General features: G+C 56.0%; 3 protein-coding genes across 9 annotated transcripts in view; 2 read left to right on the top strand and 1 right to left on the bottom strand.

Annotated features, from left to right (window-relative positions):
• The first annotated feature begins 2,748 nt into the window (after positions 1 to 2,748).
• LOC141917337 (uncharacterized) overlaps positions 2,749 to 25,395 on the top strand; it is a 44,508-nt gene continuing 21,861 nt past the window's right edge. The window contains exons 1-3 of one of the 7 annotated variants that reach the window (XR_012621266.1): positions 2,749 to 2,882; positions 4,102 to 5,893; positions 7,409 to 8,144. Coding sequence is in view for 6 of the 7 variants with exons in the window: in XM_074810449.1 (XP_074666550.1) it covers positions 11,878 to 13,188 (1,311 nt within the window). In the remaining variant the exon portion in view is untranslated. Of the gene's footprint in view, positions 2,883 to 4,101; positions 5,894 to 7,408; positions 10,181 to 11,321; positions 14,407 to 25,395 lie in introns of those variants that run through there. The other 6 variants (XM_074810453.1, XM_074810451.1, XM_074810452.1 and 3 more) reach the window with 6 other exon arrangements.
• Positions 14,278 to 25,395, bottom strand: part of LOC141917366 (uncharacterized) — a 27,375-nt gene continuing 16,257 nt past the window's right edge. Inside the window, 4 exon segments of the mRNA XM_074810520.1 lie at positions 14,278 to 16,581; positions 16,584 to 16,965; positions 16,967 to 17,226; positions 17,229 to 17,453. Of these exon segments, the coding sequence (XP_074666621.1) occupies positions 16,451 to 16,581; positions 16,584 to 16,965; positions 16,967 to 17,226; positions 17,229 to 17,453 (998 nt within the window). The 3' untranslated portion in view covers positions 14,278 to 16,450.
• On the top strand, positions 21,315 to 24,948 carry SH3BP5L (SH3 binding domain protein 5 like). Its single transcript, XM_074810406.1, is given in 8 exon segments — positions 21,315 to 21,362; positions 22,057 to 22,546; positions 22,677 to 22,739; positions 24,116 to 24,244; positions 24,332 to 24,410; positions 24,413 to 24,492; positions 24,589 to 24,762; positions 24,931 to 24,948. Coding segments are annotated over 7 exon segments (759 nt in total). The 5' UTR covers positions 21,315 to 21,362; positions 22,057 to 22,330.

Raw genomic sequence — 25,395 nt, 5'->3', positions numbered from 1 at the left:
TACAGGCAGGTACCTGCTGCCACCTCTCGGGGTGCTCAGCACCCCCTGCCCGGGGCTCAGCACCCCCCCTGACATACTACACTTCCCATTTGCTAGTAGCCATGGTTAATAATTGTGCCCGTAGCCACGGTTACTGCACACACAGGGACAATTACGAGGCTTTGAAGCTGGTCAAGATGACCTTGATTAGCGATAAGAAATTAATAAAGGACTTTGATCTCCAAACCGTGGAAAAGAAGCAGAACGCCCCGGACCATGAAGCGAACGTCTGTGGGGAGGAGGAGTTGTGTGACAACGCGGCAAAGGCGACGGTTCGCTTCGTTAACTTGGCGACGAAAATAAATTTGAGTGTCCTTAAAGTGAACGACCTTCATTATAATACTAAAAACCACACCCACAGGGCAGAGACCCCTGCCCAGGTTAAGACCTTTCCCCTGAGCACACGGAGTAGTTAAAAGCATTAAATAAGCCGTATTATAATTAGATGTTAATCACTAACCAACCGGTAGCTAATAGGCGTGCCCGGAAAAGTGCTAACCTCTGATTTTTGTGTGAAAAAGGAGCACGAAAACCGGCTGTTGGTGTGTTTGATCTGTGGAAAAGTCTACTGAGCACCCAGGCCTGAATAAATACAGCATCACTCCCGAGCGGGTTATCGCGTGCTGGGCACGAATCGGCTGCTCGGAAAGCAGCGGGGTTTGGGAGCGGGGCAGGGGGGTACAGGGGGGGCTCCTGGGAGAAGATGCTCAAAGCTCCCCCCGGCTCCAAGTCGGACCCAGCTCTGGCCAAGGCCGAGCCAGTTAATGATGGCGGCTGCACCCCTGGGATGAGGTATTGGAAAAGGGGAACCTGGGAGCAGGAGGAAGAGGAGGGTGGGAGGGAAATACCTCTGCAAACAGTGAGGGTGAGGAAGGACCCCAGGAGGGGGGAGGTGCTCTGGAGCAGAGACTGCCCTGCACCCATGGAGAGCCACGGGGGAGCAGATGCCTCCCCAGAGCCCCTGGGAGGGACCCACGTGGGAGGAAGATCGTGGAGGACTGTGTCCCGTGGGAGGGAGCCCACGCCGGAGCAGGGGAGGAGTGTGAGGAGTCCTCCCCCTGAGGAGGAAGGAGCAAGGGAGGGTCTGGGTGCGGCTCAGGTGCCCTCGGGGCTCAAAGCACAACGGTGCTAAGGGGCAAGACCATGTGGGGTGTGAGAAGGAGGAGAAGGGAAGGGAGGGAGCCGAGCAGGCAGAGACATGGAGTAGGTGGCTGCTCTTCATGTGCCTTAAGAGCCCCCAACTGAGCCCCTTTGGTCTCCCCACAGGGGCTGGGACAGACAAGCAGAAGGAGGAGCAGTGCCAGCCCAGGGAAGAGCAGAGGGGGATGCTGCAAGGGCCCGAAGAGGAGCCCCAGAGCCCCACGGTGGACGTGGAGCACGATGGCCAACAGCAGCCAGATGATACACAAGGGAGCCACGGGACAAGAACACCCCGAAAATGCAAGGAGGAGCAGACACCGAAGGGACAAGGGGATGGCGTGAAGAACACCCATGCAGCCATGAGCAAGCTGGTGGCCTGTGCCCAGCGGGGGACCTCTAAATGCCCCGAGTGTGGGAAGATCTTCTGCTGGAGTAACAGCATGAGACGTCACCAAAGAAATCACACAGGAGAACGACCCTACAAGTGCCCAGATTGCGGGAAGACCTTCAAGGACTTCTCCAGCCTCATCTCCCTCCACAGGGTCCATAAGGGAGAGAGACCGTACAAGTGCCTGGAGTGTGGGGAGTGCTTCACTCTTCCAGACCAGCTCCCACCTCGCCACGCACCAGCCGATCCACGCCCAGGAGAGCTCCCACACGTGCCTGTTCTGCGAGAAGTCATTCAATGTGGGCGCTGGGTGACTTGTCCATCAGAGGCCCCACTTGGAGGAGGTGCCCGTGGGCCAGACCCCTTCTCTGGGAGGTGACGGGCCACAAAATTAGGGACTTGTCACCTCCCTGGGTAGGGACTTCCAGCCCTCTGGTCTCATCTCATGAGCCAGGTGATGTTGGAGGGGAAATTCAGAGATGTCTGGGGGATGCTAATGCCGCAGCAAGGTATGTTTGGGGGGATGAGGCCTTGTGTGAGCCTCTCTCTGATTTAAATGTTGAGTGCCTGCACATCGGAGTAAATTTGGAGGAGATTTACCAGCAGGTGCCTTGGGTACATGGACAACGTGCCTCTTCCTTCACCCCAGCACGTGGGACCATCACGTCCAAGAGCCCCAGCATCTCCTTGGGAAGAAGGAGGGATGGAGGAGGAGCAGGGGGAGGAGGAGGGATGGAGGAGGAGGGATGGAGGAGGAGCAGGAGGAGGAGGGATGGAGGAGGAGGGATGGAGGAGGAGCAGGAGGAGGAGGAGGGATGGAGGAGGAGGGGTGGAGGAGGAGCAGCAGGAGGAGGGATGGAGGAGGAGGAGCCCGTAAATGAACAGGAAAACGATGAAGGAGGAGGGATGGAGGAGAGGGAGGGATGGAGGAGGAGGAGCCCGTAAATGAACAGGAAAACGATGAAGGAGGAGGGATGGAGGAGAGGGAGGGATGGAGGAGGAGGAGGAGGAGTAAGGATGAAGGAGGGGAGGAGGAGTGATGGATGGAGGCGGGATAGAGGAGGAGCAGGAGGAGGAAGAGGGATGGAGGAGGAGTGATGGATGGATGGAGGGATGGAGGGAGGGATGAAGGAGGAGCAGGAGCAGGAAGAGGAGGAGGAAGAGGAGGAAGGATGCGGCTCCACTGCTCACTCTGTATCCGGGTCACACGAGGGGCCGCCTCCACGGGCACCACCGAGCGCCCCGCAGCCCCCCCCGCGCCCCCGGGAGCATCGTGTCCCCCCCGCCTGGGCTCTGCCCCCGCCGCATCCTGCCGGTAACCGGGGGAGGGGGGGGGCGGGTCACCACGTGGGGCTGAGCTCTGAGGGCTCCAGGGGTGGGATGCAGATGTGGGGCGGGTGGGGGGGGGGGTCCTGCCACCAGCTCCTGATGTCTGTGGGTGGTTGATGGTGCTCTGGGGTGCGCGGTGAGGTGGGGGTCGCTCCCGTCCCACCCGTGGGCTGCGAGTGACTGTGGGGACCCCATCAGCGCATCCTCTTCTCCAGGGAGGAAGGAGGAGAAGCCCCTTGGGTGGGTGGAGGAGGAGAAGGACACGATCGCCCATCCTCAGCCCAGAGGTCCACATGGACCTTCTCTGCCTGATAACGCTCAATAAATGCGCTTGGGCCACAACAACCCCCAGCGTGGCTACAGGTGGCTGGAGAGCTGCCAGAGAGGGACCTGGGGGGGATTGATCGGTAATGAGCCAGCACCGTGCCCAGGTGGCCAAGAAGGCCAATGGCATCCTGGCTTGTGGCCAGCAGGGACAGGGAAGGGATCTGACCCCTGGGGAGGCCGCCCCTCGGTGAGGGGGTTCAGTTTTGGGCCCCTCACCCCAAAAAGGCCATTGAATGACTCGAGTGTGGCCAGAGAAGGGCAACGGAGCTGGTGCAGGGTCTGGAGCACAGGTCTGATGGGGAGCGGCTGAGGGAACTGGGGGGGTTTAGTGTGGAGAAGAGGAGGCTGAGGGGAGACCTCCTGGCCCTCTGCAACTCCCTGAAAGGAGGGTGCAGAGAGGGGGGAGGAGTCTCTTGAGCCAAGGACCCAGCGCCAGGCCAAGAGGGAATGGCCTCAAGCTGCGCCAGGGCAGGGTCAGACTGGCTCTTAGGAAGGATTTCTTTGCAGAAGGGGCTGTTGGGCGTTGGAATGGGCTGCCCAGGGCAGGGGGGGAGTCCCCATCCCTGGAGGGGTTGAAGAGTCGGGTTGACCCAGCGCTGAGGGATCTGGTGGAGTTGGGAACGGTCAGGGGGAGGTTTGTGGTGGGGCTGGAGGAGCTTCAAGGGCTTTTCCAACCTCGATGATTCTGTGAAATCTCTTTCCCGTGGCCTTTTCCTGTGTCCTTGTGCCCCGTGAGCTGCATCAGTGTGGGGTTGTTTCCTGGGGTCACCCCCACCCTCCCGCGGTACCCCTGGAGCTGCTGAGCAGCCTCAAAGGTTCGTAGGAACTTTGGCCAAGGCGTTGCCCCTCACTAGGGTTTTGGATCTTCGTTCCTACAGCCGACGGGATGGCGGATGGGAAGGAAAACGGTCTGGAGGAGGTGGAAGGGGCTGAGCTGGTTTGGGACCTGTCGGAGGTGGTCATCCCCCAAGAGCCAAGCCCGGCGGCGCAGCACGAGGGTGAGACTCAACCCCAAGGCTCTGAAGAACCAAACGATGACGCCCATGGATGCCCGTCGCGGAGGAAGGGTGGTCGGCTGCAGGGCTGCCGTGGGAGACGTTCCACCAAGAAACCCTACAGATGCAGCAAGAGCGGGGCCACCCCGGAGCCCCCCTATAGCTGTCTGGAGTGTGGGAAGATCTTCAGTCGAAGGTCCTTCCTCATCCCCCACCAGCGCATCCACACGGGGGAAAAGCCCTTCACCTGCCACGAGTGCGGGAAGGGTTTCCGAGTTGGGTCGGCTCTCAACAAGCATCAACGGATCCATACGGGCGAGAAACCCTACAAGTGCTCGGACTGCGGGCGGCGTTTCCGTCTCACCTCCACCCTCAGCGCCCATCGGAAGATCCACACCGGGGAGAAACCCTACGTCTGCCTTGTTTGCGGGAAGACGTTTCGGTTGAGTACGTATCTGGTGGCCCACGAAGCCACCCACAGCCTGGACAACCCTTTTCGGTGTCTCGCGTGCGGGAAGAGCTTCAGCTTGAGACGGTACTTGGCCATTCATCAGCGGATCCATACGGGAGAGAAGCCGTTCAAGTGCTCGGTGTGCGGGAAAGGCTTCAGCCGGAGATCGATCCTGATTGTTCACCAGCGGGTCCACACCGGGGAAAAACCCTACAAGTGCCCCGAATGTGGGAAGAGCTTCATCATGAGTTCAGACCTCGTCGCCCATCGGAGGATCCACACCGGGGAGAAACCCTACAACTGTCTCAACTGCGATAAAAGCTTTCGGTTGAGCTCCCACCTTACGAGACACCAGCGAAGCCACACCGGGGAGAGACCGTATAAATGTCTGGATTGCGGGCAAAGCTACACAGACAGCTCGGGCCTCATCAAACACAAGAAGATCCACCTGCAGAAGAAGCAGAGGACATCTCAGGGAGCCCACCCAGGGGAGGGACGTTATAAATGTCCCTACTGTAGTAAGAGCTTCCATGCCAAGTCAACTCTGGTCCTTCACCGGGGCACCCACGTCGGAGAGCGACCCTACAGATGCTCCAAGTGCGAGAAGACCTTCAGCCACAGCGCGACCCTACTGAAACACCAACGAATCCATACGGGGGAAAGACCCTTCAAGTGTCCCGACTGCGAGAAGTGCTACAACGACGGCTCAACCCTTCGGAGACACCGGAGGAGACACACCGAGGAGAAACCCTATAAGTGTCCCACTTGTGGGGAGTGTTTCGGTGCCATCGCAGCTCTCCTAAAGCATCAGCGGTTCCACACCGAGGGGAGACCTTACAGATGCTCCGACTGCGGGAAAAATTTCCACTCTAATTTCCTCCTCGTCACCCACCAACGGATCCACACGGGAGAAAGACCCTATACCTGCCCCATCTGCAAAAAAACCTTCCGCCAAGCCTCCCACTGCACGAGGCACCAGGAGATTCACAGGAGGCCCACGGCCGGCGTCGCTCTCCGTGACGCGTCCCAGCACCGCGCGCAGAAAGGAAAGACCCGGCACAGAGCGGGAGCAGAGGCGGGACGTGATGATCAATTGACTCCAGATGGTGCTTCCACAGCTCAACAATAAAATAATTTGAGATGCGCCCCCCCGAGTCCACCAACTCTCCAAGTTACTCCTCTGCAGAAGACGCGCCCCGTGTCCTACCTGATAACCACGGTTGTGTAAGTCTTTGCACGCCCGGGTCTCCATCTGAGCCCGGTATTAGTGAACTAGTGGTGACACGGGGATCCTGTGTCCATCTTTTTGTAGCGTGACCCTTGTTCTTCTCGCCCTGTTGCCATCGAGTGCCTTTGGGCCAAGGCTTTGATGGCTCTTGCTTTTAAATTCGATAGTATTCCCTCATCGCCAAGTCCATCCCCGAGCACTATCAACTCACTCCCCTCCACCACCGCATCATCCCTACCCCTTGCTACAAATTTATCTCTTAATTGAACATTTTTTGCAGCGTAAACGCTTAAATCAGCCGTCGAAACAGGCGAAAGGAGGAGGCACGATAAGCTTTAACGCAATTTAAACTTGAATACCACTTAAAACTTCAATAAACCCAAACTCATCCCGACCAACCCTCCCACCATCCTTCTCAACTCGCCCTTGACTTCCTCGCCCGTTTTTACCGAAGGAGGTCCCCGTGTGGTTCAGAAAAAAGCACTTTTGGGTCCCGATTGGTCCTTAAGATGAGCAGTATTAACAAATACGTCTGGACGGGACCCACCTTCTCGTTTAGCGTTGACAAGGGGTGGCTGGCCTGGCCCCGTAGCGATGTCCTACCTCGGCTCAACTTAGGCCTGTGCAAGGACCCGCCCTTTTTGGGGACAGTGCTCGGTGGCATCGACGCCGGAGTCCTGGTCAATAAGCCAGACGCAGCGACTACTTCGCTGTGGAATCTTCGTATTCCCTTACAATCCTCGTGACTTCAGCCGGAAATGGGATTGAGGTTGACCCCGAAGACAATTAACGTTGACGAGAGCGTCCAATTAACAACGACCGCGTCGTTATTAAATGCCTTGGGGGTAACCCAAGGGAACGTTTCCTCGGCGCTGAGTTGCCAACGGTGGATTCGAGCCAAAACCTCACGAGAAGGCGCCACCAGAAATCTACACGTGAAGTTGCGTGACGCCGCCCAATGTCACCTGGTGGCACCTGGGAATCTTCGCTCCTGACGGAAACGCGGACGTAGCTCGGCGACGTGAGACGCCGCTTCGGAACGAACCTTCCCGGTCACATCTCTGGGTTGGCCGATCCACCGCCCGTCCCGTGGCCAACGGCCTTGGCAAGGGTCGGGAGGAGGGTGGTGGCCATCAGCTGAAGATGGCGGCCCAGAGCCAGGAGCGGGGTCTGCGGGTGAAGGAAACTCCTTTTGAACCCCAAATCGGTGCCTTCAGTCCCTTGGGGGAGTCCCCTCCCGCCACCCCCCCATGAGGTGACGCTCGTCTGCGCCACCATCGCCCGTTTGTTTACAATTTTGCGTTATTTTTCTATATTTTGACTCTTCGCAGCCACACTACCAGGATTAATTAATTCATTAAAAGTATCTTTCCCGCCCAATCGGGATGCGATTTTAACGATTCCACCCCAAATTACCCCTCATCAACTCCCCCCCCCCTCCACCACCGCATCATCCCTACCCCTCGGTACGGATTTACCTCTAATTAAACATTTTTTTTTTTTTTTTTCAGCAGAAACGCTTAAATCAGCCGCTGAAACAGGCGAAAGGAGGAGGCACGATAAACTTTTAACGCAACCGAAACCGGAACGCGACTCAAAACTTCCGTTTTTTCTCAGAAAAATCTGAGAAATTCTACAAAATATTCAAAAAATAGTCAAGTGTTGGCGGTGGGGATCCATTTTAGGATGATTTCTCGCTGTTACGGTCAATTATTAGCGCAGATGATGCTCAACGCTAAAAGAGGATGATCCGAGCGGGGAATTTGAAATTCTCCAAGTCCCTTAATTAAATCATATAAAAAAATAATTAAATTACATAAATTAAATTAAATAATATAAATATTGTAATTAATTTTAGCCCAGTATTAATGAATTATTGGATTTAATGCTGTTTCCATCCAGAAAATTCTAACTCCACTCCGCACACTCATTCTGAAATTTAAAAAAGAAAATTAAAATTTAAAAATTTAAAAATTTAAAAAAATAAAAATTTTAAAATTTAAAAGTTTAAAAAATTTAAAAATTTAAAAATTAAAAATTTAAAAATTTAAAAATTAAAAATTTAAAATTTTTTAAAAATTTAAAAATTTAAAAATTAAAAAAATAAAAATTAAAAATTTAAAAATTTTTTAAAAATTAAAAATTTAAAAATTTAAAAATTTAAAATAAAAAAAAAATTCCTAAAGCCGTCGTCTCTCTTCCTAGAGAGCTTTTTTAATTGCTGCCGGTCGTTAATGAGTAATTTAATTTTAGGGGGCGCATCAGGTGGAGGGGGGGGGGGTTGAGCTGGTCACTGCTGTGATGAGCCGTCAGTCCTCGGCCTGTCGCAGCGCGGAAGAGGGAAACCTCAGGAATTTATTGGGGGGGGGGGGGGGCAAATTCTTTAATAAATTTAATAAAATTAATTTTCAGTTGTTATTCTGAGAGTGTTTGGGGGTGACGTGGGTATAACACAGTCATTATTCATGGAAAGTGTGAAATTAAGTTAAAAACCCCAATATTTGGGGCTCTAGGGGTGCTCCGGGGCGGGGGGGGGGGATGCTTGCAGCTGCTTGGGGGGTCCCTGGGAGGTTTTTTTTGGGGGGTGGCAGAGGGAGGGGACCTGGGGGGGGATGTTTGGAGCTTGAAGGACTCTGGAGTTGATCCACAAATATCCCGTGGGGGGGGTCCCTGGGAGAAATAATCCTGGGGGGGGATCTTGGGGGGGGGTCTCTGGGACATGTGGGGTTTATTTTTTTGTCGGGGGGGGGATGTTTGGAGTTTGCAGGACTCTGGAGTTGATCCACAAATATCCCTTGGGGGGGTCCCTGGGAGAAATAATCCTGGGGGGGCTGTTGGGGGGGTCTCTGGGAGGTGTGGGCGGGTTTTTTTTTTGGGGGGGGGGGATGTTTGGAGTTTGCAGGACTCTGGCTGAGCCGCAAATATCCCTTGGGGGGGTCCCTGGGAGAAATAATCTTTGGGGGGCTGTTGGGGGGGGGGTCTCTGGGAGGTGTGTGGGTTTTTTTTTTTTTTGGGGGGGGGGGGGTATTTGCAGCTTGCAGGACTCCAGAGCTGATCCACAAATATTCTTGGGGGGATCTTGGGGGGGGTCTCTGGCATGTGGGGTTTTTTTTTTTTGGGGGGGGGGATGTTTGGAGTTTGAAGGACTCTGGACTTGATCCACAAATATCGCTTGGGGGGGTCCCTGGGAGACATAATCTTTGGGGGGCTTTTGGGGGGGTCTCTGGGAGGTGGTGTGGGGGGTTGTTTTTTTTTTTTGGGGGGGGGGGGGAATATTTTCAGCTTGCAGGACTCCGGATCTGATCCACAAATATCCCTTGGGGGGGATCTTGGGGGGGTCTCTGGGACATGTGGGTTTTTTTTTTTGCGGGGGGGGGGGATGTTTGGAGTTTGCAGGACTCTGGCTGAGCCGCAAATATCCCTTGGCGGGGTCCCTGGGAGAAATATTCCTTGGGGGGCTATTGGGGGGGTCTCTGGGACATGGGAGGGGGGGGGGGGGGAATATTTGGAGCTTTCAGGACTCCAGAGCTGAGCTGCAAATATCCCTTGGGGGGATCTTGGGGGCGTCCCTGGGAAAAATATTCTTTGGGGGGGTCTCTGGGGGGTGTTTTTGTTTTTTTTTTTTTGTTGGGGGGGGGGGATGTTTGGAGCCTGCAGGACTCTGGAGTTGATCCACAAATATCCCTTGGGGGGGTCCTTGGGAGAAATAATCCTGGGGGGGCTTTTGGGGGGGTCTCTGGGACATGTGGGTTGGGTTTTTTTTGGGGGGGGGGATGTTTGGAGTTTGCAGGACTCTGGCTGAGCCGAAAATATCCCTTGGGGGGGTCCCTGGGAGAAATATTCCTTGGGGGGCTATTGGGGGGGTCTCTGGGACATGGGGGTGGTTTTTTTTGGGGGGGGGGGAATATTTGGAGCTTTCAGGACTCCAGAGCTGAGCTGCAAATATCCCTTGGGGGGATCTTGGGGGCGTCCCTGGGAAAAATATTCTTTGGGGGGGTCTCTGGGGGGTGTTTTTGGTTTTTTTTTTTTTTGTTGGGGGGGGGGATGTTTGGAGCCTGCAGGACTCCAGAGCCGAGCCGCAAATATCCCTTGGGAAGGTGCTTTTTTTTTTTTTTTTTTGGGGGGGGGGGGTGTCACACGGTGGCGGCTGCCGGCAGAGGGCCCCGGCCGGTGGGGAGGGGGGGATGCGGGTGTCCCCCCCCCCGCGTTGGGGGGTTGGTCTTCCTGGGTCAGGCACCGCCGCCGCCTCCATTGTCAACCCGCAGCCCCGCAGCGAACGGCCGGTACCGGCGGGGGGGGGGGGGCGAGGGGGGGGGATGATGGAGCCGGGAGCCCCGGGCGGGGGGAGCCCCGGGAAGCCGAAACGGGGAGCCCGGAGAACGGGGAGGGGGGGGGGGGACGGGACCCCTGGGGTCCCCGGGAATCCAGAGCGGGGATCCTGGAGCTGGGGGACCCCCGGGGAGAGGCGATCCCGGAATTTGGGGACCCCCCCCCAGGACCCCTCGGCAGCCTGGACAGGGGCGATCCCGGAGAGCTGGGGGGACCCCTGAGACCCGCGGGACCCCCGAGAGCCGCGATCTCGGAGCTGGGGGACCCCTGGGACACCCAGGAGCAGCAATCCCAGAGTTGAGGGGCCCCCCGGACCCCCGGGAGTGGCAATTCAGGAGCTGGGGGACCCCCAGGACCAGCAATCATGGACTTGGGGGGCCCCGGGGACCCTTAAACCAGCAATTCTGGAGCAGGGGGACCCCCAGGAGTCCGGAGAGGTGATCCTGGAATTTGGGCCCCCCCCAGGACTCCCCAGCAGCCTGGAGAGGGGCAATCCTGGAGCTGGGGCACCCCTGGGACCCCCAGGACCCCCGAGAGCTGTGATCTCAGAGTTGGGGGACCCCTGAGACTCCTGGAACCCCCAGAAGCATCAGTCCTGGAGCTGGGGGACCCCCAGGAGCCCCGAGAGGGGTGAACCCAGAGAAAGGGGACCCCAGACCAGCAATTCTGGAGCAGGGGGACCCCTGAGACCCTCGAGAGCCACGATCTCGGAGTTGGGGGACCCCTGAGGCTCCCGAGACCCCCGGGAGCTGCAATCCTGGACCTGGAGGACCCCAGGGACCCCCAAGAGCAGCAATTCCAGAGCTGGGGGACCCCCAGGAGCTTGGAGAGGGGCGAACCCAGAGAGGGGGGGGACCCCTGGGAGCAGGAATCACCCCACAGCAAAGGGACCCTGGTGCCCCTCAACCCCCCGTGACCCCCAGGACAGCATCACGCCCCAACACAAGCTCTGCCCCCCCCCGCCCCCAGGTAACAGGGGACCCCCACCCCTCTGGATCGAACCGAGGGGTCCATCACAGTCTCCGTTTCTTTCCCACCCACGTCTGGGTGCTGTGTCGGGTGGTTTTGGGCTGAGAGCATGGGATTTTGGGGCTGAGCCCCAGCCAGGGACGTTGCTGACCTTGCCCTTGCCCTTGCCCCTCTCCAGCTCTGGTGGGACATGACCCTGGGCCTTCTCTTCCCATAACCACATTTCGTGAGCAGGACAAGCTCCTTATTTCTCCTCCACCTCCCTTTTGAGGATGGATCTTTGTATTTATAACGCTGGCCCCACGTCTTGGTGTTTTGGAGGGTTTGATGGGCCATATCTTGAGGACAGAAGATGGTGGTGGTGTCCTGCTTGTTGACTTCCCAGTAGGGATGGACTTGGGTAGGAGCAACCTGGGGAACATGCTCACAGCTTGTTTTTTCCCCAAAAAACAGGATTTCCCATTCCCAAATCTCAGCCAGATCAAGAGGAGGAGGCTGCAAGGAAGAGGAGATGCTACGAGATACCCAGGCAGGTGAGGAGGAATTTCCTTGACCTTTCATCCTCTCTTCTCCTCCATCCTCCAGCTGACCATCGCTTCTGGCTGTAGGACAGGCCCGTTGCTGACACCGTCCTCCCGGAGATGGATCTGGGAGGATTTCCTTCCCCTTCCCTCTGGCACGGATGCAAATCCCCTTCCTCTCCTTGTTCCTTCCTCTGGCAGGCGATGAGATGGGGATGGAGAACATGGAGGAGAAACCCCACCGGGAAAACCTTGAGGAAGAGGCTGTTTTGAAGAGCTCCATGGAGCAGGAGGTCAATGGGGAAGAAAAGACAAGAAGATGCTCCATGGAGCAGGTTAACGAGGAGGAAAAGCCAAGAAGATGCTCCATGGAGCAGGTCAACAAAGAGAAAAAGCTGAGAAGATGCTCCATGGAGCAGGAGGTCAATGGGGAGGAAGAGCCAAGAAGATGCTCCATGGAACAGGTCAACAAAGAGAAAAAGCTGAGAAGATGCTTCATGGAGCAGGAGGTCAACGAAGAGGAAAAGTCAAGAAGATGTTCCATGGAGCAGGAGGTCAACGAAGAGGAAAAGTCAAGAAGATGCTCCACGGGGAGAAGTTGCAAACCCACCCCACGAAGCTCAGAGGAGGAAAGACCAACCATCTGTGAGGAATGTGGCCGGAGCTTCAGCCGGAGCTCGAACCTGGCTGTCCACCAGCGGTTGCACGCCGGTGAGAAGCCCTACAAGTGCTTGGAGTGTGGGAAGAGCTTCAGCCGGAGCTCCCACCTCATCACCCATCAACGGCTGCACACGGGGGAGAAGCCCTATAAGTGTCCCAACTGCGGGAAGAGCTTCAGCGACAGCTCCACCCTCATCACCCACCAACGCCTGCACACGGGCGAGAAGCCCTACAAATGCCCCGACTGCGGGAAGGGCTTCAACCAGAGCTCCAACCTGACGTCCCACCAACGCACCCACACCGGGGAAAGACCCTACAAGTGCCCCGAGTGCGGGAAGAGCTTCAGCGTCAGCTCCTACCTGATCCGCCACCAGAAGATCCACACCGGGGAGAGACCCTACAAGTGCGAGGAGTGCGAGAAGACCTTCAGCCAGAGCTCCAGCCTCATCATCCACCAGCGTGTCCACACCGGGGAGAAGCCCTACAGATGCGTTGACTGCGGGAAGTGGTTTAGGAACAGCTCGGACCTCATCAGGCATCAGCGGACGCATACGGGTGAGAGGCCCTACCGCTGCCCCGACTGCGGGAAGAGCTTCAACCGCAGCTCCAACCTGATGACCCACCAACGCATCCACACCGGGGAGAAGCCCTACGAGTGTCCTGAGTGCGGTAGGAGCTTCACCGTGAGTTCTGCCTTGATTAAACACCAAAGAACCCACCGGGAAGGGAAGCCCTATGAGTGCCCCGACTGCGGGAAGAGCTTCATCCGCTGTTCGAACTTCATTACCCATCGGAGGACCCATGTTGGGTAGAGAACTGGTGACCCACGTTGGGTAGAGACCCGGCTGGTGGTCCCCACCTCTTCCTGCTTCCACCTGGATGAATGCAGGTAGGAACATCCGTTTGCTGAGATGGGCTCAGCGGTGGGACGCAGACTAATTAGGAAGAGTGGACTCATTGGCTTTAGACTCCCAAAAGTCACATTCGCTTGGTCCAATGATTTCTTCCGGTGGCATCAAGCAACATCATATGGACCACGGGCTTCTTCCACAACCAAATGGTGGATGGAGTTGGGCACAGACTCAAGTTTTGAAGATACCACTTGGGACTCTGCTTCTTTGGGAAGGAAGAAACGGGGTGGAAATGGTCCCACAACCCTGTTGGGACCCACCAAGCTGAGTTCTTCCTCATTTACAGGTTGTTTTGGTTTTTTTTTCACGTGATGTTACTTGGTGGCCTCATGCAACCTCTGTTCCACCCCTCTATGGTTCATCTTTGGATGAATAAACTCTTTGAGTTGTCCAAAGGGCTTCAGAAGAGGCTTCTGCAACATCTTAGGGATGGAGATGGGCACAGCCCAACTCCACGTCCTGCTCTTGCTCCCTTTGTGGTGCCAAAAATAAAGAAGAACTCGTCTGCAATAAACTTTTCCTCCCCTCCCCTCCTTGGTACGGCCTCGTTGAACCCAACACACCTCGTTTTCATCCAGGCTGGGGCTTGGCCATCTCTAGGGTTGAATTTTCCCAATGGTGCTGCAAGGATGGGAGTGGTGGGACAACTCCATGGATGATGGGTGGGGGGTGAGGAGGACACGTGGCCACGTTTTGGAAGGGTGCTGCAACCCTACGACGTAACCGTCGGCACCAAATAACCCTCATCCGTGGGTTGGTTTGAACCTTCATCCTTGTCCAAGGGAAATGGAGATGGACGGAGACCCCTGATCCCAGCTCCGGGGTCTCCACCCCAGCCCCACCGCAGCCGCTTTCAGGGGGGGGTCCCACACCCCCAGGCGCAGAAGATGCTCCTGGACCCCCAAAATCAGGCAATTTTTTCACTTTTCCCCTCCAAAAAAAGGCTCTTCCACCTACACAGCCCCCGCTTTGTCACCACCGGAGAGATACTGACACGATGCCAACACACAAATGCGTTTATTTTGGCCGGGATTTGCTTTTGATCATTCTCCATCTTTTAAAAAGGCCCTAAACAGGATTGAAAAAAATAAAGAAATTGAGCGGAGACATCTAGAAAAACCCCATTTTACCGTGATTTTCTTATTTCTTGGGTGAAGTTCACGGGTCTCCTTCCCATCCCCTCATCGATAGTCTAAGGCAAAAAAAAAAAAAAAAACCACCAGAGGATGGGGGGGTGTTTTTTTAAAATCAAAACCCCCCAAAACCATCTTTATATATAAAAACATAAGAGGGAAAGAAAAATAATGGCTGGTGGGATGTGGGTGGGCGGTTGGTGCCCCCCAGGGTGGGTCTGGGGAAGCCCAGCACCCCGCAGGATGCTGGCAGCGGGGGGAGCTCCTGCAGACCCCAAATTCGGGGGGATTGGGGTTTTGGGGGACACCCTCCCCCCCCTTCAGCACCCACTCGGGGCGGGGAGCGTCGCTGTACCCCAGGGTGGGACATTTTAACACCCCCCCCCACCTCCAGCACCCAAAGGATTCCCCATCACTTTGCACCCTAAAAGCCAAGAGGGATCGATCCATCTCCCCTTTATATCATTTTATTAATATAAAATAATCCCAAAACGTTATCAAACATCAGGTTGCCCCCCCACACCCCCCACATCCCCCCAGTTTTCCAGCCACCACGACTGACGCCGCCATGGGAAGCGCAGAGACTGATTTTTGGGTCGAAATCTCCCTAAACCAGCACCCTAGAGGAGAAAGGTTTTTTTTACCTCAAAATGACTCAATCCCACCTTTTAGCCCCGTTTCCTTCAGCACAGGTTGGAAATCCCCTCACAAAGTCACCCCTAAAATGCTCCGGGGGGGTGTTTTTCTCCCCCAAAAAATAGTTGGGGTGTCACCCTGCCGCGTCCCTTGAGGGCGTCGCCATGATAAAAGGGGGTTTTTTGGGCCTTATTTCGGTAAAACTAAACCTAAAGATTCTTGAGGGTGTCACCATGATAAAAGGCTTTTTTTTGGGCCTTATTTTGGTAAAATTAAACCTAAAGATTCTTGAGGGCGCCGCTATGATAAAAGGGGTTTTTTTGGGCCTTATTTTGGTAAAACTAAACCTAAAGATTCTTGAGGGTGTCACCATGATAAAAGGCTTTTTTTTGGGCCTTATTTTGGTAAAATTAAACCTAAAGATTCTTGAGGGCGTCACCATGATAAAAGGCTTTTTTTTGGGCCTTATTTTCGTAAAATTAAACCTAAAGATTCTTGAGGGCTATCGCCATGATAAAAGGGTGGGTTTTGGGCCTTATTTTGGTAAAACTAAACCTAAAGATTCTTGAGGGTTTCGCCATAATAAAAAGGTGGGTTTTGGGCCTTATTTTGGTAAAAATAAACCTAAAGATGCTTGAGCTTTTTTTGGGGGCCTTATTTCAGTAAAACTAAACCTAAAGATTCTTGAGGGAGTCACCATGATAAAAGGGGGTTTTTTTAGGCCTTATTTTGGGAAAACTAAACCTAAAGATGCTTGAGGGCGTCACCATGATAAAAGGCTTTTTTTTTGGGCCTTATTTCAGTAAAACTAAACCTAAAGATTCTTGAGGGTGTCGCCATGATAAAAGGCTTTTTTTTGGGCCTTATTTTGGTAAAATTAAACCTAAAGATTCTTGAGGGCGCCGCTATGATAAAAGGTGGGGTTTTGGGCCTTATTTCGGTAAAACTAAACCTAAAGATGCTTGAGGGCGTCACCATGATAAAAGGCTTTTTTTTGGGCCGTATTTTGGTAAAACTAAACCTAAAGATTCTTGAGGGCGTCACCATGATAAAAGGCTTTTTTGGGGGCCTTATTTTAGTAAAACTAAACCTAAAGATTCTTGAGGGCGTCACCATGATAAAAGGGGTTTTTTTAGGCCTTATTTTGGTAGAACTAAACCTAAAGATGCTTGAGGGCGCTGCCATGATTAAAGGCTTTTTTTTTTGGCATTATTTCAGTAAAACTAATCCCAAAGATGCTAGAAAAAAATATGAAAACGTCAAAAATATTAAAATATCGGATGGGAAGTGTGGCAGCTCTTGATCCGCCACCATTTTACTGGCCACGAGGAGCTGGAGAAAGCATCACGGGCAGCACGGAGCTCGGAAAATGGGGCAACCTCGACCGTCCCACTTCATTTTTGGGGGTCCCCGATGTGGGTTCGGTGATGCCGGACGAGATCCGAGCTCCGGTAAAAGCTCTTCCCGCACTGGGCGCAGCTATAGGGTCGTTCTCCCGTATGGATGCGTTGATGGATCACCAGTTGGAGCTTTGAGCGAAGCTCTTGCTGCAAGCGGAACACGTGTAGGGTTTCTCGCCAGTATGGATCCGATGATGGGTGATGAGCGTCGAACTCTCCGTAAAGCTCTTCCCGCAGTCGGGGCACGCGTAGGGTCGCTCGCCCGTATGGATCCGTAGGTGACAACTGAGGGTCGAGCTGTCCACGAAGCTCTTCCCACACTGGGAGCACTGGTAGGGTCTTTCCCCGGTGTGAACGCGTTGGTGACGCATCAACGAGGAGCTATCGTTGAAGCTCTTCCCGCATTGAGTGCACTTATAGAATTTCTCGCCCGTATGGATCCGCCGGTGCCGTAATAACGTGGAATTCTCACTAAAATTCTTCCCGCAATCCGGGCACGCGTAGGGTTTTCTCCCCGGTATGGATCCGCCGATGCCGCAGCAACGCCGAGCTCCAGATAAAAGGTTTCCCGCAATCGCGGCAGACGTAGGGCATGTCGCCAAGATGAAGGCGTTGATGTTGCACGAAATACGAGCTATCGCTAAAACTTTTCCCACAATCGGAGCATCTATAGGGGCGTTCGCCCGTATGGGTCTTCCGATGGCGGATGTGGGTCGAGCGGATACTAAAACTTTTCCCGCATTCTTCGCAAACGTACGGTTTTTCCCCGTATGGATTCTACGATGTTTCACCAACGTCGAACCGTGACCGAAATCCTTCCCGCATTCGGGGCACTTATAGGGTTTTTCGCCCGTATGGATCCGTCGATGAGCCGCCAACGCTGAATTTTGATTAAAACAATCGCCACATTCGGGGCATTTATAGGGTTTTTCGCCCGTATGGATCCGCCGATGGGTCAATAAAGCTGAACTGCTCCCAAAACCTTTCCCGCACTCGTAGCATCCATAGGGGCGCCCGGGGGTCACCCCCAACCCCCCCGCTTTGGTTTCAGTTGGGGGGGGGGTTGATGGATTATGGGGGCGCCCCGTGTCTGCAAAAGAAGCTAAAAGTGGGGTGACGGTGTAGGGGAAGGAGCCTGGGGGGTGGTGGGGGGGCAGCTCAACACCCCCCCCCTCCGCCCCAAAAACCCACCTGTGTGGGGGTCACCCCCCTCCTCCGTGTCTTGATTTTGGGGGGCTGGTGGGTCCTTTCCTGGCTCCATCTTGGAGGGGGGGGGGGGGTGTCACATCAAACTTGCTGCGGGAGAAAATGGGGTGCAAGGTGAAAGGGGGGGGGGGTTACCCATGGTGTTAGACCCCCCCCCATCATCCTCACCCTGGATTTAGGGGCTACACTGGCACCACCAAAATGGTGGGGTGGGGGGTCACTGGGTGGGGTTGGGGTCCCCCATCACAGCCACATCCCCCCCCCCCCGAATGATTTGGGGGTCCCCCTGTCGTAGCCCCCACCCCCGGCATGAGTTGGGGTCCCCTGGGATGATTTGGGGTTCCCCCATTGAAGCCCCCCCCCCAAGGATGATTTGGGGGTCCCCCATCACAGACCCCCCCCCAGGACTGTTTGGGGGTCCCCCATCACAGACCCCCCCCCAGGACAATTTGGGGTCCCCCCATCACAGCCCCCCATCCCCAGGGCGAGTTGGGGTTCCCCCCATCATAGCCCCCCCCCCCCCCCCAGGACGATTTGAGGGGTCCCCCACCACAGACCCCCCTCCCCCAGGACGATTTGGGGGTCCCCCATCACAGCCCTCCAGCCCTGAGATGAGTTGGGGTCCCCTATCACACCCACAACCCCCCCGGATGATTTGGGGGGTCCTCCCGTCATAGCCCCCCACCCCCAGGATGAGTTGAGGGTCCCCCATTGAAGCCCCCCACCCCCCGGACGAGTTGGGGGTCCCCCATCATGGCTCCCAGTCCCCAGGACGAGTTGGGGGTCCCCCACCGCAGCCCCCCCCCCCACGGAAGATTTGGGGGTCCCCCATCACAGTCCCCAATCTCCAGGAAGATTTGGGGGTCTCCCACCGCAGCCCCCCCACCACAGAATGATTTGGGGTTCCCCCATCGCAGCCCCCCACCCCCAGGACGAGTTGGGGGTCCCCCATCACAACCCCCCCACCCTTGGGCCGATTTGGGGGTCTCCCATCGCACCCATCCACCCCCGGGATGAGTTGGGGGGGGGGGGGGGGGGTTCCCCCCATCACATCCCTCCCCCTGGGGATGATCTGGGGTCCCCCATCGCAGCCCCCCCCCCCCCGGCATGATTCGGGGGGTGTGTCCCCCCCAACTTGGGGCTCTCGCACCCCATGGGGGGGGTTATTGGGATAAAGGGGGGACCCCCCCGCATCGCCCCCCCCCCCCCTTCCCCCGGTACCTGCAGCTGGGGGGGGCACAGCCCGGCCGATGTTGGGGGGGGGGGGGGGGGCGATGCTCTCCCCACCCCGGTCACGAGTGGGGGGGTCCCGGCTGCGGGGGGGGGTCGGGGGGGGGGGGAAACGGCGGCTCAGGAGCGACAGAGCCGAGACGGGCGCGGGGGGGGGCGTGTCCTGAGGGGGCGTGTCCGGGGGGGTCCTATGTCCTGTATAGGTGCAAATGGGGGGGGGGCGCCTATAGGAGTGTATAGGGGGGGCGGGGGGGGTTATAGGGGTGATTCTACGTGTGCGGGGGTGTCTATGGATGGGGGGGGTGTGTCTGTACATGTATGTGTGTGTGTACATGTGTGTGTGTGTCTGTACATGTGTGTGTATGTACGTGTGTGTGTCTGTACATGTATGTGTGTGTGTACATGTGTGTGTGTATCTGTACATGTGTGTGTGTATGTACGTGTGTGTGTGTATGTACGTGTGTGTGTGTGTCTGTACATGTATGTGTGTGTGTACATGTGTGTGTGTATCTGTACATGTGTGTGTGTATGTACGTGTGTGTGTGTATGTACGTGTGTGTGTGTCTGTACATGTGTGTGTGTGTCTGTACATGTATGTGTGTATGTACGTGTGTATCTGTACATGTATGTGTGTATGTACGTGTGTATCTGTACATGTATGTGTGTATGTACGTGTGTGTATCTGTACATGTATGTGTGTATGTACGTGTGTGTATCTGTACATGTATGTGTGTATGTACGTGTGTATCTGTACATGTATGTGTGTATGTACGTGTGTATCTGTACATGTATGTGTATGTACGTGTGTGTGTATCTGTACATGTATGTGTATGTACGTGTGTGTATCTGTACATGTATGTGTGTATGTACGTGTGTGTATCTGTACATGTATGTGTATGTACGTGTGTGTATCTGTACATGTATGTGTATGTACGTGTGTGTATCTGTACATGTATGTGTGTATGTACATGTGTGTGTGCCCCGATACACGTGTGCGGGGGGTCTGTCTATAGGGGCATGGACACATACATGTACCTGCCTGTGTGTGTGTGCATGTCTATACCTGTCTATATGTGCCTATACGTGTCCATATGTATCTATAGTATGTATCTATATGTGCCTATACGTGGCTATATGTATCTGTATGTGCCTATACGTGTCCATATGTATCTATAGTATGTATCTATATGTGCCTATACGTGGCTATATGTGTCCATATGTATCTATATGTGCCTATACATGGCTATATGTATTGGTATGTGCCTATACGTGTTCATATGTATCTATACGTATCTATATGTGTCTATATGTATCTGTATGTGCCTATACATGTCTATACACAGCTATATGTGCCTTTATTTGTCTATAGGTATCTATATGTGCCTATAACATGTATCTATATGTGCCTATACGTGTCTATATATGTATCTGTATGTGCCTATAATATGTATCTATATGTGCATATACATATCTATATGTGCCTATATGTATCTATGTGTCGATATGTGTCTATATGTGCTTATACATGTCTATATGTATCTATATGTGCCTATATGTGCCTATAATATGTATCTGTATGTGCCTGTATATGTCCATATATATATGTGCCTATATGTGTCTATATGTATCTATATGTGCCTATAGGTGTCTATATGCGCCTACAATATGTATCTATATGTGTCTATATATATCTGTATATACCTATATATATCTGTATGTGCCTGTGTCTGTATGTGCCTATAGTATGTATCTATATGCACCTATAATATGTATCTATACGTGCCTATATGTGTCTATATGTACTGATATGTGCCTATAGGTGTCTATATGCACCCATAATATGTATCTATATGTGCCTATACGTGTCCATATGTGTCTATCTGTGCCTATATGTATCTATACGTGCCTTATACGTGTCCATATGTGCCTATAATATGTACCTATACGTGCCTATAGGTGTCTATAGGCCCCATTTTGGCCTCTACCAGCCCCATCACTCCCCTTTCCCCGCAGACCTCGGGCCTGGGGCCCAGCCCCCCCCCCGAGCCCCCCAACCCCCCCCAGAGACCCCCATTCCCCGGGGGGGGGGGGGCGGGGGACTTATCGCAGCGCTCTAAGGGGGTTTCGAGGCAGCAGCCGCCATCTTGAGGCGCGGCGGTGGCGCCAGTAAAACAAGATGGCGGCTCCCACAGAGGCCACCACCGCTGTCTTTTCCCCGCCCCGTTTTGAGGAGAAGCGGGGCCAGGTGGAGCGTGGCGGTTTTTTACTCACCGGTACTCGCCTCCGCACCCGGTTTGAGGCCGTCGGGGACTGAGCGGGCCGTGGAGGCTGTAGGCGGCGGCGGGGTCTTGGGGGCCGCCATGGCGTACGGCAGGAGGAGGGCGGGAGAGGCGCCGGAGGCCGCTTCCGGTTCCGGTGGCGCCGCGCGCGGGGCAGTGTGGGAAGTGGAGCCGCTGTGGCGGAGCGGGAGGTAAACACAGGCCGCGGCCCCGCCTCGGGGTGGGGGGGGGGAGGAAGAGGAGGGGGGAGTTTGAGGGGGCAGCGGGGGCTGGGGGGGCTTTGGGGGGGTGGGGATGTTGGAGCGGGGGGAGGGGGCGTGGGGGAGGGAGATAGAGGGGGATATGGGGGGGACAGTGCGGTGGGGGGGCATTGGAGGGGTGGGGGGCATGTGGGAGGGATTAGAGGGATATGGGGGGCATGTGGGGGGATTAGAGGGATGTGGGGGCACGTGGAGGGGTGTTAGAGGGATGTGGGGGGGCACTGGGGGGATGGGAGGGCAGTGCAGTGGTGGGGGGGCACTTGGGGGGCCGTAGGAGGGCTGTGGGGGGGCACTGGTTGGATATAGGGGGTATTGGAGGGGTGGGGGGGGCATGTGGGGGGATATGGGGGCAGTGGCGCGGTAGGGGGAATTTGGGGGGGCTGTTAGAGGGTGGGGGGATGTTGGATGGGTCTAGGGGTCATTGGAGGGGCGGGGGGGCATCTGGGGGGCATTAGAGGGGTGGGGGGGCATGTTGGGGGGCATTGGAGGGATATGGGGGGCAGCGCAGTGGGGGGAGATCGGGGGGATATGGGGGGGGCACTGGAAGGGTCTAGGGAGAGGGAGTTGAGGGGGGGCACCCCGTGGGGTGCAGGAGGGGGCTGACCTTCCCCCGGTTGTTTTCCAGCCCCCACCCCCACCCCACCCCCACCCCCCCCATCCTGTTTTGGCCGATCCAGATCCCGACTCGTCGCTCTCGGGGTGTCTCTGCCGTGGGTGGGGGTCACCCCCCCCCCCCCGTTCCCCCCACCCCCCCCATGTCTGGCTCACCCCCAAAATGAAATAGGGCCCCTTGCTCCGTGCGGGGTGGGCTGGCGCTGAATGGCCCCCCAGTTAAGATGCTGGCCCCCCCCTGAAGCAAAGTGGACCCCAACGTGGCCCGGACTGGGGGGGATCCCGCCATGGGGGACGCGGAGGAGAGGCTGGTTTGGGGGACAAATGGAGGGGACGGACGGCAGACGCCTCCCGGGCAGCTGGGGGTCACCCCGGGGGGGGACGAGGACGAGGCGGGGGCGGCTGTTTCGGGGGGGGCGTGCGAGGGTGAGGACCCCAGGACACCCCCAAAAGTGGTAGGAGAGGAAGAGGAGGAGGAGGAAGAGCTGGATCCCAGGATACAGGTGAGGGGTGGGTGCGGGAAGGGTCTTTCTCCCAGCTCCCCCCACCCTGTTGGGGTTTTTTGGGGGGGGGCACACAGCAGATTTTGGGGGTCCCGTCTCTCTTCCCTCACCCCACATTTGGCTTCTCCAGGAGGAGCTGGAGCATCTCAACCAGGCCAACGAGGAGATCAACCGGGTGGAGCTCCAGCTGGACGTGAGCGGCTCCCCCAGTCCCTAACTGGTGCCCCAGTCCTTGTACTCCAGTCCCTGACTGGTCCCCCAGTCCTTAACTGGTCCCCCAGTCCCTGTACCTCAGTCCTTAACCAGGTCCCCAGTCCTTAACTGGTTCCCCAGTCCTTGTTCTCCAGTCCATAACTGGGTCCCCTAGTCCTTAACCAGTTCCTCAGTCCTTAACCGCTCCGCTAGTCCTTAACTGGTCTCCCAGTCCTTGTTCTCCAGCCCTTAAACCAGTTCCCCAGTCCTTGTTCCCCAGTCTTTAACCAGTCCCCCAGTACTTAACTGGGTCTCAGTCCTTAACTGGTGCCCCAGTCCTTGCCCTCCAGCCCTTAACCAGTTCCCCAGCCCTTAACCAGTTCCCCAGTCGTTGTTCCCCAGTCCTTCCTTAACTGGAGTCCCAGTCCATATCCAGTCCCCCAGTCCTTGTCGCCCAGCCCTTAACTGGGTCCTGCAGTCCTTAACCAGTTCTTAACCAGCTCCTTAGTCCTTGCCCTCCAGCCCTTAACCAGTTCCCTAATCCTTGACCCCAATCCTTAACCAGTCCTCCAGCTTTTAACCACTCCACCAGTCCTTAACTGGTCCCCCAGTCCTTAACCAGTTCCCTAATCCTTAACTTGGTCCCCAGCCTTAACCACTCCCCCAGTCCTTAACCAGTTCCCTACTCCTTGTCCCCCAGTCCTTAACCAGTCCCCAGTCCTTAACCAGTTCCCTAGTCCTTGTCCCCCAGTTCTTAGCTCGTCCCCCAGCCCTTAACTGCTCCCCCAGCCCTTACCCAGTCCCCAATCCTTGTCCCCCAGCCCTTAACCAGTCCCCCAGTCCTTAACCAGTTCCCTAGTCCTTGTCCCCCAGTTCTTAGCTCGTCCCCCAGTCCTTAACTGGGTCCCCAGTCCTTGTCCCCCAGTCCTTAACCAGTCCCCAATCCTTGTCCCCCAGTTCTTAACTGGTGCCCCAGTCCTTGTCCCCCAGCCCTTAACCAGTCCCTGAATCCTTGTCCCCCAGGCCTTAACCAGTCCCCAGTCCTTAACCAGTTCCCTAGTCCTTGTCTTCTCCCAGTTCTTAGCTTGTCCCCCAGTCCTTAACTGGTGCCCCAGTCCTTGTCCCCCAGCCCTTAACCACTCCCCCAGGCCTTAACCAGTCCCCCAGTCCTTGTCCCCCAGCCCTTAACCAGTCCCCAGTCCTCCTCCCCCAGTCCTTAACTGGTCCCTTCATGCTGCTCCCGCTGGATTTTGGGTTCGCTGGGAAAACCCGCTGCCGAGGGCTGTCCCCGGGGTGTCCCCGGGGTGTCCCTGGCGGTTGGGGGGGGTTGAGGGGGGGGTTCCCCATTCCCCTTTCCCCCCCCCGCCCCCCCCGCAGGAAGCCCGCACCGCTTATCGCCGGATCCTTTCCGAATCCGCGCGGAAACTCAACGCTCAGGGCTCCCAGTTGGGCAACTGCATCGAGAAGGCTCGGCCCTACTACGAAGCGCGACGCTTGGCCAAGGAGGTACCTCTGCCCCGCCGGGGGTGGGTTTTGGGGTGGAAAAAGGATATTTTTTTCGATTCCTTCGCATTTTTTTTTTTTGCGGCGCAGGCTCAGCAGGAGACGCAGAAAGCGGCGCTGCGCTACGAGCGCGCCGTCAGCATGCACAACGCCGCCCGCGAGATGGTCTTCGTGCCGAGCAAGGCGTCATGGCCGACAAGAACCGCCTGGACCCCACCTGGCAGGAGATGCTCAACCACGCCACGTGCAAAGTAACGGCAGAAAATTAAAAAAACCCCTTTTTTTCATCCCTAGAAAACAGGGAAGGGGTGGACTAAACGATATTTTGGCGGGGGGGGCGGTCCCAGGTCAACGAAGCGGAGGAAGAGCGGCTGAGGAGCGAGCGGGAGCACCAACGCGTCACCCAGTTGTGTCAACAAGCCGAAGCCAAGGTCCAGGCCCTGCAGAAATCCCTCAAGCGCGTCATCGTGAAAAGCAAACCGTATTTTGAGCTGAAAGCCCAGTTTAACCAGATTCTCGAGGTACTGGGAGAGGGGTTTTGAAGCGGGGGGGGGGGTGATATGCAGTGGTGTCGGCGGGGAAAAATCTTCCCGTTTGAGAGCGCTGGGGGGGTCTTCCACCGTGATTTTATTGGGCTACCGAGTTGGCCGCGGTGGCTAACGCCATTTTGTGTCCCCCCCCTGGTTAAGGGCTGGGGGACGAGCTAAGAACTGGGGGACTGGTTAAGGACTGGGGGAGTGGTTAAGGGCTGGGGGACAAGGACTGGGGCAGCAGTTAAGGACTGGGGATGATTTAAGAACTGGGGGACAAGGACTAGGGGACTGGTTAAGGACTGGGGGACTGGTTAAGGGCTGGGGGACCAGGATTGGGGGACTGGTTAAGGGCTGGGGGACAAGGACGGGGGCACCAGTTAAGGACTGGGGGACGAGCTAAGAACTGGGGGACAAGGACTAGGGAACTGGTTAAGGGCTGGGAGACTGGTTAAGGGCTGGGGGACAAGGACTGGGGGACTGGTTAAGGACTGGGGGACTGGTTAAGGGCTGGGGGACAAGGATTGGGGCACCAGTTAAGAACTGGGGGACAAGGATTGGGGGACTGGTTAAGGACTGGGGGAGTGGTTAAGGGCTGGGGGACAAGGACTGGGCAGCAGTTAA

This window comes from Strix aluco, chromosome 37, assembly GCF_031877795.1.
Source record: "Strix aluco isolate bStrAlu1 chromosome 37, bStrAlu1.hap1, whole genome shotgun sequence".
NCBI classification, from domain to species: domain Eukaryota; kingdom Metazoa; phylum Chordata; class Aves; order Strigiformes; family Strigidae; genus Strix; species Strix aluco.
Note: the sequence above shows the minus strand (reverse complement) of the source record. Positions and strands in the feature narration are given on the sequence as shown.